Source organism: Paramacrobiotus metropolitanus, unplaced genomic scaffold (genome assembly GCF_019649055.1).
Source record: "Paramacrobiotus metropolitanus isolate TYO unplaced genomic scaffold, Prichtersi_v1.0 Parri_scaffold0000014, whole genome shotgun sequence".
Lineage (NCBI taxonomy): Eukaryota > Metazoa > Tardigrada > Eutardigrada > Parachela > Macrobiotidae > Paramacrobiotus > Paramacrobiotus metropolitanus.
Window position 1 is genome coordinate 661,163 of NW_026570234.1, and position 15,023 is coordinate 676,185.

At 40.2% G+C, this 15,023-nt stretch overlaps 4 protein-coding genes across 8 annotated transcripts; 3 read left to right on the forward strand and 1 right to left on the reverse strand.

Annotated features, from left to right (window-relative positions):
- Positions 1-241: 241 nt before the first annotated feature.
- LOC129584495 (protein O-mannosyl-transferase Tmtc3-like) lies at positions 242-6,140 on the forward strand. The gene is given in 18 exon segments (XM_055476671.1): positions 242-353; positions 608-896; positions 989-1,125; positions 1,489-1,570; positions 1,625-1,712; positions 1,777-1,892; positions 2,277-2,449; positions 2,546-2,801; positions 3,016-3,170; positions 3,242-3,331; positions 3,399-3,536; positions 3,981-4,318; positions 4,321-4,451; positions 4,711-4,784; positions 4,852-4,969; positions 5,046-5,147; positions 5,380-5,463; positions 5,544-6,140. Coding segments are annotated over 18 exon segments (2,679 nt in total). The 5' UTR covers positions 242-279; the 3' UTR covers positions 5,778-6,140.
- Positions 6,141-6,827: 687 nt separating this feature from the next.
- Positions 6,828-10,343, forward strand: LOC129584526 (peptide-N(4)-(N-acetyl-beta-glucosaminyl)asparagine amidase-like). Its single transcript, XM_055476716.1, has 4 exons — positions 6,828-7,239; positions 7,581-7,754; positions 8,320-8,460; positions 9,583-10,343. Exons 1-4 carry the CDS (start codon positions 7,212-7,214, stop codon positions 9,915-9,917), a joined length of 678 nt encoding a protein of 225 aa, XP_055332691.1. The 5' UTR covers positions 6,828-7,211; the 3' UTR covers positions 9,918-10,343.
- An 803-nt stretch (positions 10,344-11,146) lies between these two features.
- On the forward strand, positions 11,147-14,960 carry LOC129584653 (uncharacterized). 5 transcript variants are annotated; one of them, XM_055476912.1, is made up of 4 exons: positions 12,874-13,235; positions 13,308-13,363; positions 13,614-14,270; positions 14,509-14,960. In XM_055476912.1, exons 3-4 carry the CDS (start codon positions 13,644-13,646, stop codon positions 14,584-14,586), a joined length of 705 nt encoding a protein of 234 aa, XP_055332887.1. In that variant the 5' UTR covers positions 12,874-13,235; positions 13,308-13,363; positions 13,614-13,643; the 3' UTR covers positions 14,587-14,960. The 5 variants fall into 5 exon arrangements, with proteins under 5 accessions (XP_055332888.1, XP_055332887.1, XP_055332886.1 ...); XM_055476911.1 differs by having other exon boundaries at positions 13,308-13,346; XM_055476913.1 differs by lacking the exons at positions 12,874-13,235; positions 13,308-13,363 and adding an exon at positions 11,147-12,327.
- Positions 11,365-11,907, reverse strand: LOC129584745 (glycine-rich protein 1-like). Its single transcript, XM_055477055.1, has one exon. It carries the CDS (start codon positions 11,905-11,907, stop codon positions 11,365-11,367), a length of 543 nt encoding a protein of 180 aa, XP_055333030.1.
- Positions 14,961-15,023: the final 63 nt, after the last annotated feature.

Below are 15,023 nucleotides of genomic sequence, written 5' to 3' on the forward strand. Positions count from 1 at the left end.
TTTCAATTTTAGCCCACATTATGCCGGATTTTTAGGCATCCTAAAAAACTCAAATACTGCATAATTGTAGGAGTGTACAATACATTCCATACAATGTCATAGTTCAAACTTCAAGCAATCACTTCACACGCGCAAGTTTCATACAAGTACATACAGATATATGGGTATATGTACTCTGTATATGGATATCTGTAGCGGCCACTTCCGCAAATGGTGTTGTTTGTATATTGAGAATTTGAGGCACTTATCCAATACGGCAGCATCTTACTGACAGACACTATGCTTTCGAAAATGCAGCGTTTTGTAACTTTTGTTGCTTTTTCTTTGTTTTTGCGTTTCGTGATCGTGTACATGTAGGTGTGGTACAAATTACAGATGCAAGTGCATAATTTTGATTTATAATTATTATGGATTTTATAATACAGTAAAGTTCAGCACAGATTTTTATTTTTGATGTTCTGCGAGCAACGGAAATTTGATCGCTGCGTTATACGTATGGCGGTACGAATTATCGCTTGTCAGTGTAATACGGATGGATGTGATCGTGGTCAAGCGGACTCAGAAAAAACCTTGCGGTGACAAGTAAACGACAGTTGTTCTGTTGCAGTATTTGCAGAAGCCTGGCTGTTTCGCGAAGTGTGACAATCATGACGACTTCTTTACAAGACCCCACACAAGTGGATGAAAAACTCTCCCACAGCGGCCAGAATCAATTGTTCAACTGGAAACATTCTGCTGTCTTGTTCGTAATATGCATTTTATGTTATTCTAACAGCACGAACTGTGATCTGGTGTTTGACGATATTTCCGCTGTCAAAGACAACAAAGATCTTCGTCCTTCACAACCGCTTAGTAATTTGTTGTGGAATGATTTTTGGGGCACTCCGATGTCCAAGGTTTGTGGTGGGATGTTTTTCCCTTGCAAAACAGCGAAGTACGTACATTTGCATAAGTTGACAGTTGTATACGGTTTATGGATCTTTTTTAGGAAAACAGTCATAAATCATATCGTCCGTTTACCGTTCTTACATTTCGATGGAATTATGGCATCCACGGATTTGAGCCTTTTGGATATCATTTCATTAATCTCGTTCTGCATGCTTTGAATTCGTTACTGGTGTACAGGTACGTGGTTATTGGCAAAATACTGGATAGAATTTTTTCTGGGTTTTTTGTTTAATTGTTTATTGCAAATTAATGAAATTGTCGCTCGAGAAAGATTAAAAACTGTAACCGGGTTAGTAGCTATTGTAAAGTTTAATACTCTGTAAATGAAAAAGTATAACAAATGAATTCCAAAATGTAAAGCAGTAATAAATTACAATAGCATTAACAACATTAACGACTGTTAGTTGTTATCTGTTTAGCAGTTTCGCGCAATAGGTAATAAAGTCTGGAAATATTGCTGGGATGTTCAATAAACGAAATAATTTTTTTAATAAATCCTGGGCATGGAGAAACGATATCTAAGTTTGTTCGTTTTTGTAGATGCTTTTGTTTTCTATCTTCGGAAATTGCGGCGTTTGTTGGGGCATTACTTTTTGCGGTTCATCCGATTCATACAGAAGCGGTAAAACTATTTTAAATTATATTGTTTTCACTCTGAAAATTTCAGTGTTTTCAGGTTACCGGTGTTGTGGGTAGAGCCGAGTTACTGTCAACTGCATTTTCTTGTGGAATTTTTATTCTTTATGTTTCTTGTAACAAGAAAGGTGAGTGCTTCGGTTCTAAAGTTTTTTTTCCTTATTTTGAATTATTAATTTGTTTGCGTTGCAGATATACTATGGAAAATTGCATCGCCTTTGCTATTGGTCTTAGCGTTATTCAGCAAAGAACAAGGAATCACTATTGTGGCGATTTGTGTGCTTTATGAATTATTTATCTTTCAGAAGGTATGTCTCCACACTGACTTGTGAATTTTATGTTCATAAATGTGTCTTTTATTATCGCTCGTCGTGGCGGTATTAGCCGCTGCTCCTCTACTTACAATTAATGTTGTAAAAAAATTTATGTTATGATTGTGTTAATGTATTGGCCATTACTTCATTTCAGGGGGTAAAGATATTTCAGCCATTGTCAAAATTTAACCATAATGAAAAATGTAATCCATAAGTTATGTTGTAACTATCTTCTTTTCATGTAAGGATAGTAAGGACCCAAACTCAGACTTATTGTTATGTTCATTACTGCATTTTGTTATTATCATATGTGGCCATTGTGGTGTCTATAGTAGCAATAACCACTTCATAAAATTCTTGTTGTCTTTTCATTTATAGATGACCGTCGAAGATATCCTGCGGTTCACAAAAGGGATTTTCCAGGACAAACCGAAATCAAATCCGGCCGTAATAAATGCTATCCGAAATTTATGGATTATCCTCGTGTCATCGATTTTGCTAATGGCATGGCGCTTCAATATTATGAAAGGCCAGTTACCTGTTTTTACGCCGTAAGTTGCACTGATATAGCCATTTGACGGACTGTATACCGTTGTGAATTATGAGTAAATATTGACAAACCCTGGTGCGGAATTATTTCTTTATAGTTTTGACAACCCTGCATCGGTATCCGCTTTCCCGGTGAAACAGATGACCTACTTGTATTTGTTGGCGTTAAATACATGGTTGTTGATCTTTCCTTGGAGTCTATTATGTGATTACACTATGGGAACAGTTCCACTTGTTCAGTCCATTTTTGATGAAAGGAATCTGGCAACGACTGTATTTCTTCTTGTAATGGGGAAACTTTGCACTCGAGCCGTATTTAGCAAGTGTGCAAATGAACGCAAGATATTAATTATGGTAATTACACAGATGCTCTGTCGTCACTGTAAGAGCTGTTTGCGGAAGCGGTTAAGTTGGTTCCTCAGCTTCGGCAGAAGAAACATCCGCGACAACATTCTGGTGTTCTTGAATCCAGCTAATTTTTTTCCTCAGTTTTATTTTATTTACATTTTGAAGCATCATGATGATTGCGCTACTTTGTACAAATGCATAAACTTGTTCTTTCGTTTAGGCGCTGTCATGGATGGTTTTCCCATTTCTGCCGGCTAGTAACCTATTGTTCCCGGTGGGATTCGTTGTCGCCGAACGAATTTTGTACATGCCTAGTGTTGGCTTTTGTCTTCTGATCGCTTATGGGTTCGACGGATTGAAGCGGAAGATCTCGAAGTAATGAAGCGATACTGCAGAAATCGAACAATTCAGTTGTGCTCAAATACAGTTTAACTGCGGTTTTCCAGGAAATCACAAAAGCAGTATTTCTTATACGTCGCAATCGCTCTGACTCTGATTACGTGGGGATATCGCACTTACGTCCGAAATGTGGAATGGTGAGTTTAATTTTCCGATACCGCGCGTGTGAGTTGTATCCTCATTGTGCAGGTCTCTATTTTTTAGGAAAACAGAAAGTTCATTATTTCGCTCCGCTCTACGGATTACGCAAACAAATGCCAAGGTGTTCAACAACATAGGACACGCTCTTGAAAAAACGAATGAGCTTTCTGAGGCTCTGGATTTTTTTAAAAGCGCCGCATTGTAAGTTTTGGTGTAAATTTTTAGTCAAAGATTGATTTATCTGTTTGTTGATAACAATTGGTAAAATTTTGACTAATGCATACAAAGAGATTGGTTTTGCGTACAGAAGTCAGAGCTGGTTTTGCGTACGCTAATGCGTACGCCAAAGAGATTGGTTTTGCGTACGCTAATGTTTGCCTTCAATTTTTCAGTCTGGTTTAATTTTACTGTCGCCTGGAGTTTAGCGAATTTCTTCCGATTGATGGTTTCTTAGTCTGTGCTACCTCTACAGTGTATTTCGCAAAAAATATGTACTTATGCGTGATGCAGCCTTTATTACAATACTTCCGTAATTTTGAATTTTGTTGTTTTTGTGTGTACGAATTTTTAATAGTGTCCTGCAACACTTTCAATGGTTTCGAAAACTCAGTTTTTAAGTTTCACAATTATTTTCGGGGTGTTTAGAGTCCAACCCGATGATATTGGAGCATGGAATAATGTCGGGCGCACTCTGAACCAACTCAACCGTACACAGGAAGCTGAGGCTGCCTGGCGGCGTGCGAAGGAATTATTGCCACAACCCAAACCCGGTCAGCAGTATCAAACGCGCATTGCGCCGCAGCATTTAAATGTGTTTCTCAATCTGGGAAACATTATGGCCAAGGATCCTTTGCGCCTAGAAGAAGCCGACCAATTGTACCGGCAGGCCATTAGTATGCGCAATGATTATGTCGAAGCGTATATCAATCGCGGGGATGTGCTGCTAAAGCTGAACCGGTCCAAAGATGCTGTGGAAGTTTATCAAAAGCTCTCCAAATCGATAGCACAAATGCCGATATTTATTATAATTTGGCCGTGGTGTATACCGATCAAGGACGCAGTGAGGAGGCGATACAGTATTTCGAGAAATGTCTTGCAAAAAATCCGGATCACCAAGTACGATATCATAATATACTGTTTGCTAGCAGACGACGAACCTTAAAAATCACGAAAAATAGTGAGAAATTATCTTGAGGAAAATGAATATATAAAACCTGTGGTTACTTTCGCTTTGGTGCTCAACTGTTAAAATATATGTTTCGGTTTAGTAGTACTGCGTTGCATCTTATGCGGCGTGCTGCTGTACAGTATCGGTAAAATAATATATACTAAAATTCCTTTAGAATTCATATTATGGTGAATGTTTAAATTGCAGTTGGCGCTGTTGAATTCTGCAATACTGATGAGCGAACTGAAGAACAGCCAGTTGTACGATGATATACAGTGGAGGTTTGTGCAGTATGACTTCATTTGGAATACACGACCCTTCGTTGCTTTAAAGTGCTGTTGTTCTCAGACTGGAAAAAGTTACTCGAATGAAGGATGATCCCAACGCCTATTTTCAGTTGGGTCTTCTTATGATGGATCGCAAGCAGCCGCTGGAAGCTGAAAAATATTTCTTGAAGACCGTAAAGGTATCTTCACGGGCGTTATTTCGCTGTTCGAACATTTTTACAGTAGTTTCAAATGTTTGTTACCTTGTTTATGTAGCTCAAAGAAGACCATAAAAGCGGTCTTTTCAATGCTGCTCTGCTTTTGAATAACCGCCAGGAGCCTATGGCTGCGTTGGAGCATTTATTGCATCTTATTAAGGTACCTGGAAGTCACTACTAAGTTTGTGCTTATGGTTACGTAATTAAGTAATAATGTAATGGAAAACAAACAGTTTTCCTTATTCCTTATTCAGCTAATTGTGTTTATATTTGTTTCCGGCAAAAGTACAGTAAATGAATCTGGATAGATATACAGTATGGTTCTGTGGTTGTATTTTCGTCAGTAATATGGATGATTTTCGTACAGCTAGGTCAGAAATCTGTTTTCACAGGTTTATCCTGATTATATCAAGGCATGGATACTTATTGGCGATATTTACATAAACGGATTGAAAGATTTCTCGAAAGCCGAGACGGTACTAAGGAAACCGACACTGTTACTTGAAACTGGTTAATTACATGGAAACGTGAGTTCAAAGTTCGGTTATCTCTCTAGGCATATCGCGAAATTCTTCAATACGAGCCGGCAAATTTCCAGGCCGCTCATAATCTTTGCGTAACCTTTATCGAACAAGGCAAATTACCGGAAGCGGACCAGTGTATGGCCGAATTGGCCAATTTGATGCGAGACGATCAGCAGTACCTGGCCACTCATTTTCGAACCATTCATGATCGCTTGCAACGCCGGAAACAAGCAGCTTCTCCGGTATCAGCTCCAGTGTTCAACTAGCTGTAATCTAATTTTCCACAAATACTCTTTGGACCATGGAATCTCCATTTCTACCTAGTGTGAATTTTCCCAGCTGTGATATTTGCAATTCTTTCGGGTGTGCAGTTTAGATCTCGCAGGTTTTTCTCTTGTTTTCGTGCTTTTATATTGGTAGTGACCGTAGTGTGTTTGTGATGATTACTTTTAGTGGCAAATAGAGGAAATCAATTGTTACATAATTACCGCTCACGTTTTGTACAATTAAAACCAAGGTCACATGAGTCGTACGTGTGACCGTTTTTGGACAGCTCCCAAATCGCTCGTGAATCGCTGTCTTTGTGTTTTGGTATCGATTGGTTTCCGAAGATTCTTTTTGATTTTTAATAAATTCATATGAGGTAAAATGAATGGCTCTATTATGTTAACACTAAAAAACATTACTCGTACAAGTCGTACAAACAGACTTCAAACGTCGACCATGTAAGTACTCAAATCGAAACAGTCAGTTTGAGTCAAACGACTCAAATGTAAAAGTCATGAAAGTATGTTCAGCTAAAAAAATCATTACTTTCACAGTTTTAAACGGTGCCTACAAAAGTGCAACAAAAGAGAATTCGAATTGTACACTTGCAAATGCTCTTACATAGGTGACTTAATTTTTGCAAATGAATTTCAAACAACAACAAAAAACGTAACTTTTAATAGCTCAGCGGCTCAGCCGGCCGGTTCAATTCAAACGCCCGACCGTGGGCTGGCAGCCGCACCCGATTCGCGAACAATGTCGGCCTTAACGGGTGGTGGCGAGCATCCTAGGGCGAGCCTCCCCAGCCATGTTCGTGACGCTCCCGAACTAAGCTGCCGAAAATTAGTCATCAAGTCCGTTGCCTTTTGGAGACCTTGCCACGAGCACGGCGAGTGCTTTACGCGTGATAACCCTGGATGGACCAATAAGAAACGTTATTGCATCGACAGCTGATCACGCTACCGCTGCATGGTGCGGTTACGCTTCCTTTGTTGGATGCCTCTGGCCTGGTTTCTCCGTATTTCCATCTGCTGTAATTTTCTAACGTTTGCTTTGCCCGATTATATCGAGAGGTCCATAACGCGGCTAACATTTTAGTTCCGATTTTGTCGAGCTGCGTAACCTTCGTTTTCTCAGAGTTTCATTTTGCAACGTGACTAGTCTCGTGCAGCCAAATTTGATGAACATCGATTAGGTAGCTGCGAGTGTTTTTGCATTCGTACATAACTGTTTTCAACTGGAAGCAGCCAAGGTGCAGTTCTTTTTGCTCAAATCACTCAGTCCATCTGGATTGGTTTGCTCAGTTTTCAGTCGGCGACGGTTTTGTGAGAAGCAGACGTTTGGTTTTTGATTTCGTTGTTTCTGTTCAATTCGCAATCACGGCGAGCGTAGTGGCAAATCATCGTCATCCGGTTATCTCATCCTTCCCGAAGATGAGCTCGCTGGATTCTATGCATTTCCGTAAGTATCCCTTTTACTAGAGTAGTGCTTGCTGCAGCTTGCAATTTGCTGTTTATGTTATTGTTGTCACAAACTTATACGACCTGTCACTTACTACAGAAATCGTAATAAAATTTTGTAGCTGTTTGATAATTTGCGTTATCTTTGTTGCATACAGTAAAGATGCCATTAAGATTGTGAGTAGTGAGTAGTGGGACTAGTCACTAGTGGCATTCAAAACGTGCTTTCGTGTCGGTCAAAGTTTGGCTTTATAAACAAATTCGAGTTTTTTCCTGCTCTTCTTATTAGCTTAAATTATTAAATAACATACATACTTTGAAGTCATGTGTTTCTGTATGCAGCGTATGGGCCACCATTTCCTTCCCGTCGGGGAAAGAACTATCCAAATCTCACGGGATACGTGTTCCAACCAAGTCAAACAGAATATGAATCGCGTCACATGGAAATACTGTACAGTGCAGCGAAGGATCAGTATCTGCGATGCGATTTTTACGGAGAAGACAAAATTGTGCAAGGTAAGCCACTCCAGTTGCGCGTCATAATATTATGAATGTGTGTTAACTGCGTGACTTCTTACGAAATGGCGCTTATTAGCCTGCGTAGCTTGCAACACTTCCTGAGAAGTGCGTAGAATGTTGGAATGATCGCATAATCGAAATTTTTCCGTAAAGGCTCTGGATCTAATAAAATAAAAATAAAAAACTGCAGTGGTGCAATCCATTTTCTGCTCCGTTAAACGGGATGAGAAATTGTTTTCGACATACGAAAGGGGCTGATTGTTTTAGATTAGAGCATTTCGTCCTCGTGCACGGATAAATTTAATGGCCTGAGCAATTATTGATAATTAGTTATTTTAAAAATGCCTATTGGCATGAAATTCAGTGTGTTCTGAAAACACCTGTGACAGTTTCAAGTGACTTAAGTTGCGCGCTTAATACGTGTTAGGAAACAGGGATGTAGTAAGACCACTAGTAATATAATTCTTGTTATTATTTTAACTTCTAACTGGTTGAAGTATTTGTTCCGTTTTCTGCATTGCTGTACAATTGCTAACTTTTTCGTCTGTTGTTAACATTGCAGGGTATGACAAGCTTTGTTATGCCGAATACAATACCCAGCGTTACTTCGTGGATGACTGGAATCTTGCTTACATTGGGAAAAGTCAGTTTTCCGATAATGCCACAGCCCGAATTGACTGGCGATTTGATCTGACTCGAGTTGGTAAGTTATTAACGTTAGTTGACCGTTCGGAATTTTCCTTTACTGCTGCCAATGCAGTTTACGCTCGTACAGTAATGCCTATATTAAGCATTTCCGGTTAAAGTTCTGTCCGCGTTATCATTTCGCGTTTATACTGTGCAGTGTGCACACGATATGCCTATTGTTGTATACCGGCTTTTCGCTACGAATTCCGAATCGGTGTAGCGGCAACACGAAAGTTCACTCTGCAACACGTGGATAGTAGATGGTATTATTTGTGAGACTGTTCGGTTGGACGTAGAAATTTGCTGGGGTTGCCGGTTTTTGCATGCGCGTGTGACATGAAGAACTTGTTCAGCCGGCATATCAGGCAGAAGAAACGTGATCGAGTGATATTGAACATGAGCGACGGTTTCGCCCATTTGCGATCGGGCAGGTTCCAGTGATAAAATTAGTACTTCGACTTCCGTATGCGGTGACTGCTATTCTGTTAAAAATACGAAACATATTCGGTGTTTTACAGAGAGCTCTGGCGTATTTTTTACCATAATCTTACCGGGTGTTTTGATTTACCACGGTATACACAGAATGCACACTTAAAAAGTGAAAACACGCAGAATGCAATGCTTTGACTGCATTCTGTATAACTTTGTAAGCTAACCATAAGTATAATTCCTATTGCAGCTTACTTTGCTTACAGGCTGTTGTAGCAAGGCGTGCACTTCAAATGTAGTGACAACTGAATAATATTTATTGTAAAATGTAATATCGACATGGTCAAAATTTTTTAACTTGTTTTTGGAAGAGTAAAAGTTTTGTAAGTACTATGTACGTAGTCAGTTATGAAAGTTTCGATGCTGTGTTACAGCAAAATTCTCCCTTCGGATCTCTTAACGTGAACATCGACAATCTTTATAGCTGGTTACGAAACACATTGGCAGACGTCAGGTTCAGCTGCCTGATCGATTGTAGAATTTCCGTTCGTGAACACGCACAGACCGCCTGATCGGGCATCGGCTTCCCTAGTCCGTTGAAATTTAGGCTTTTCATCGGTGCCATCTAAAATTATACCGTCATTTGTTAATCAGGATGATTAGTGTCATCCTGTCCTTCAACCTCATTTAATTTGGGTTGTTTATCTAGGCCTGCAAGTCCGAAGTCTACAAGTGCGCTTCCCGACACAGTCCTTCAATGACGGATATGTGAATGTCTCGTTCTATGGACAGCGCGGTGATGGCGAAGTAGATCATGTTGATATTTCCGAGGCCAGTGATTTTCTGGAGATCCCGGAAGCGGTCGGATGGCGGGAGTTTGTGCTGTCGGCGGAGCTGTTGAATGAGACGGAGAATGGTTCTCATAATGCCTCTCAAATGTTCCGGCAAATTCTCAATTCCGAGTACAACGACCGGGATTCGTTATATCCCTTTAGAATTGTAGTGGATTTTGATGACTACGAGAGCATCCAATTGCAACTATAACTCAGGGCTTTCATTTTTTGTATTGGTGAAACTCACGGTGCAGTTTGAAAAAACATTTGTGAACTTTTCGCCCAGTGTGCGAAATTCTCCGTCGGTTGCATGCATACTCTGTTCGCTGCTGTACATGATGCATTTATGCCCGCGTGACTGGCTTATTAATGGTTCTGTTTTATGATAATTATGAAACTTGAGGCTATGGATTGACGTTCTGGTTGTGAATTTCTTGAGTTGAAGGAAGTTTATTAGTGATGGTGTAGTACAATTTGTCCTTTAATACGTAACCTCTCATATCCGCTGCTCATAGTCAACATATTCGAATGCCGTGTCCAAATGGCTCAGTGTTTTGTTAGTATTTCTTTGTACTGGTTACAGTGGTTAGTGCTACTTTGAGTTGCTTAACCATGTAAATAAATTCGCGATTTGGGATTCTGTTGTTTGATGTTATTTCATTACTACAACTGTTTTACAAATACTGATGCAGTTACTTACTGGTTTTTAAAAGAAGTGACAATGCGGTAATTAGGATGAATTCGTACGACACTTCTTTTAGTCTTGTTAAAAAAATATAAAATGTGCAAACGATATCAGGTTGAAAATTTGATAGGTGGTTAAAGTCTACCCGTAGTCACGGCGTAGTGAGCACATACAGTACATACTGTAATTAAATAAAGTGTACGAGTATTCATGAGTAATTTTGAAACATGAGTAAAGTTAAACTCGAAATTGACTAGCGGGGTCAAATAATTTTATTATTTATGTTAGCGTTCTACATTCTCAAATACACGAAATATTTCCACAAAAAATACGACATATAGATATTTCTACAGTCCTGATTTCTTGATCATAATTTCATACCAAAAACGCAACTGGTCGTGCGCTAGCGCGACCGATTCTTGGATATTTGCATTAACAATAAGACAATAATACTTATTGTTTTATTATTTACATTACACATTATTTACAGTTTTCATTAAGCACCTAATTCGCTATCGGCGAAAAGCGTTTGGTACAAAAGTTCGTAGTTTCTTAAAGACGTACAATGCGCACATCTTGTGATATCTTCTGTTCTCGTGAATACGAAATTCATTTTCAGTAATCTTCCTTTGTACACGCACTCGTGCATAATCTGCACAGCAATGTTAGCAATTTATGCTTTACAATGACATGACAATTGATAAAAGTATACTAATACATACACTTAAATATAAATATACCGGACAGAAAAAGCAAAACGATTCCAAAACGTGTCGCTGTTTTACCGCACTGCAGGTAAAAGTTAACAACTTCAAACATGAACTCGAAATGCCAAAATGTGGAGTTAAAAATTATTGACCCGATTAAAACATCCAATCACACTGACACACACAGCAAAAACCAAATTACAGTATTCTGCCATAAGCGACAAGGCGCACAATCCACGCTGTACACAATCAACATTCAACATCACTCATTTTCCGCGCAGTACCTCATTTGGATTCTGCTTCGTATCAATTCGCTGCCGACTCTCCTGTGCTTTAGCATTCGCCATGATATTAGGATCAGGATTATGGCCATGCTCCTTGTACTTCTCCTCAACATACTTCGTGTCGAATTTATCGACACCTTTCACTCTCCCATCGTCAAAAGGCTTCGCGGTCGTCTTGGAGTAGTAGTTCTTGTAATAAAAGTATCCAGCTCCTGCCGCAGCGGCCGCGCCTGCCAGTGCCAACCACGGGACTCCGCCACCACGCGACGCATTTCCCGCTGCACTGGCTGCTGCACCCAGATTTGGTGTTTTGGGGATTTTCGCTCCGGATCCGGAACTTCCATTGCTGCTGCCGCTGGCACTCCCACTTGAAGCACTGCCAACATTCTGATGTTGTCCGTGTATCGCAGCTTGACTGGATGATTTGCCCTGGGATCCTGAATAAGCACCGGAGCCTGACGTGGCTCCGGATCCCGAACCAGCTCCGGAAGGCGGATTAGGGCGATCTTGCGCGGACGACGACATCATCAACTACTGCGGAACAATTGGTGTCGGATTTGGTTCTTTCAACTCACTGGATAACGTGTTCTGAGAGGATGATTGCGGTTTATCTCGACGATCCTGTTGAACTTCTTTTGCAGCTTTCTCTACTGCTGGCTTCCAGATATATATGCCACCAAGTATTCCTAGCGTTATAGGTAACAGCACATCGAAAAATCTGGGGATATTCCACATCGCTTTGTCGAGCCGACTCGAGCGTACATACAGATACGGTTGTTGTGTATGTCTCCGTCAGTCAGTCTGCCCGGCTGCCAGCGCCAAAGCGATCTGTAGTGCGAAGTCTTGGCTTTGACGTTTGAATATATCACTATAACACGTGAATGCCGCGCGGTGCGGTTGTTTAGCGAACGCCGACGTCGCTGATGACTGCGACGGATTGACAAGGTAACCTTTGCCGCACTTCCGGTCCATGGAATCCATTGCTCATCCATTTCTAAAATATTACTATAATACCGGTGTGTTCGAAGATTTATTCAGTTTCATCATCCTCAATTTATTATCGTTTCTTATTCTAACTGTATTCCTTTTTTTAAATGAAAGGGTTTGTTTTAAATATAGGGTATCGCGATCCTCCAGTTAAGTAATTATTGTGGCATTGATTTGACCAATAAAGTCCAGTATTTATGTTTTAGTATTATGGGAATTAGCTATCTCTGTCAACATGCTTGATGATGGTCTAGCTATTTTGTGACAGAAAAGTCGAACTGGGATAAACATTACTTCTAGTAAAAAAATTAATTGTAAGCACTTCGTTACGTAATTACAGCAGGAATAAAGTTGCCCACAACCTACCCGTACAAAACTGCCGTTTTCGGCAATTGACAGCGGTTGTTTTCGCCACAATAGTTTTCTACACTATTCGTGAAAAACATAAACGCACATGGTTTACCATGTGACCCAATTCGATTTCAATGTAGTAGAAGTTCGCGCGTGATGCACTTAAGCTTTACTCTTATCGTTCCGAAAGTTTGTTACGCGCTACATACCGCACCCCTGTTGTTATTCGATTTTACATTTTCTCGTCGTCGGTCGCCTTTACTAATTGTAAAGTCAAACATAAACTTTTCCGTCAGTGCTAAATTTATACCTAGACTATTTGTTCGGATGTGGATTGTAAATTCAGCTCTGATAAGTTACTATTAGAATAAAATTCAGAGTTTTCGATACCTGCTGCACTTGTGACCAGTTCGGGAGCTTTAATTACAAAGCTCGATAACGTCGGATTTGTGAAATTGTGAATGTTCGACTCCCGCAATTACCGTACGACGGAGGATTACCAGTTTACCATACATGTACATCTTTATTGTTCATGAATCGTGTCGTAAAAATTTAAAATCATAATTTTGTTCAACTCTTATTTACAGCCTACATGTATGGGCTAAATTAACGCAGTTGATCAGCAGGTATGTCGGTTAATGAGGTAAAGTATTTTTTAGTTTTATTGTTTAAAAGGGTGGCGTAAAGATTTACCGTATGTCTGCAAGTAATTTAACTTTTCGTATGTCACGGTATGTGCAATATTTAGCGGTGTACTAATATTTCATCCAAATATAAGCAGTTTTGCAGTTAGCAATGGAGAACGATGGAAGCCGTGGTCCGTTATATGTACCAATAAATTTTGCATGTTATGCAGCTTACAATGATTAATACTTACTCATATGTTTTTGCAGATACAATAATATTATTGTAGCCACTGTGTGATGGCAAATCATGCATCGTTACGATTCCGTCGGAATATCGATTATGACCGCTCCATGGAGGTAACAGATCGCGATATTTTATTAAGAGAAGAATACGCGAGGATGCCCTTTTCCGGTCCTCGGGCACCCCCGGTACCAACAGCTGACCGGTACCGGGATCCAGGATTTGGCCCACCCCACCTCGGTTTCCGCGGTCAACCTCCTCGGGATATGCCGCCCGATGCCGGACTGGCCATGTTCGGGGGAGATTTTCCGCCTCATTTCCAGCACGACCGTCGTATGCGCCCGCGTGTGTTATCTCGCGGATCCCAAGAATATGCTTATGCCGTTAATTCGTTTGATCGGCCAATGGTTAACAGATCTGGCACTTTTCCAGTTGGTGGAAATGTTCCTCCCGTGTTGTCTAGCCACGAAGCAAATTTCCCGACTGCCGGCAGTATGCGAGAATCTTACCATTCTGCGGGGAGTGGTCCTCGGTCACGCTCCGCATCCATGAATGCCCACACCATGACTGCGCGGCAGTCTGTTCAAGAGGAAGATCTCATTGCTCGGGAACTGGCTACTGCATACTGCCATTACGGACGCGGTGGCAGCCTTACGCCTTCCGAAATTGCCAGTGAAGATACGGTATGGGAACTAACCAGTAAACTCGCGCTGTCTCGTATAAATATTTATAATTATACGAATTATAAAAATAATGATCATTTGTATATTATATCAGTCATAGTTACGCAGTACGAGTGCTCGTTCCAGTCTTTTGAATGTATTCTGAACTACGATTTGCGATTTTTTTATCACGAAATCGTGTTATAATTATTGTCAGTTGGTTATGATTGAAATTCTTATAAATCTATTGTTTTTGCAGTACGATATTGTGGACCGATTAAACCTGGATGAACACGATCCTGAGTATGAAACATGGAACATCGTTAACGCTGGCTGAAGGTTTCGCTGTCACTTTTGCGGAATGCTTGTGCACAATACAAAAGAAGTCGTGCCAGCAGTTTTGACAGCTTTTCTTATTATGACACGGAGGCATTCGTGTTTGTACAGCGCTTTACATTACATTTTGTTTAAATCGTTCTTTGATATTACGGTATGTATACATACCGTAGCTCTGGCCTGGTAAGAGCTAATAATTCTAAACTCTAACCCTGCATTTTGTATTCATTGTTACAATAATCCGAGCAACCATAGTTTTGTATGCCATACAAAAAAACCTGTTATTTGGTTGTTGATGCCGGACACGGCTTATTATTTAAGAAAAACAATGTCGGGCAAGGCTTATTATGTTAACATTAACCATAAGTACAAGTGTATTGTACAACGACGTCTTCTACTGCACACTGTATATAAAATTGGAATTTAACAGGCCGAATA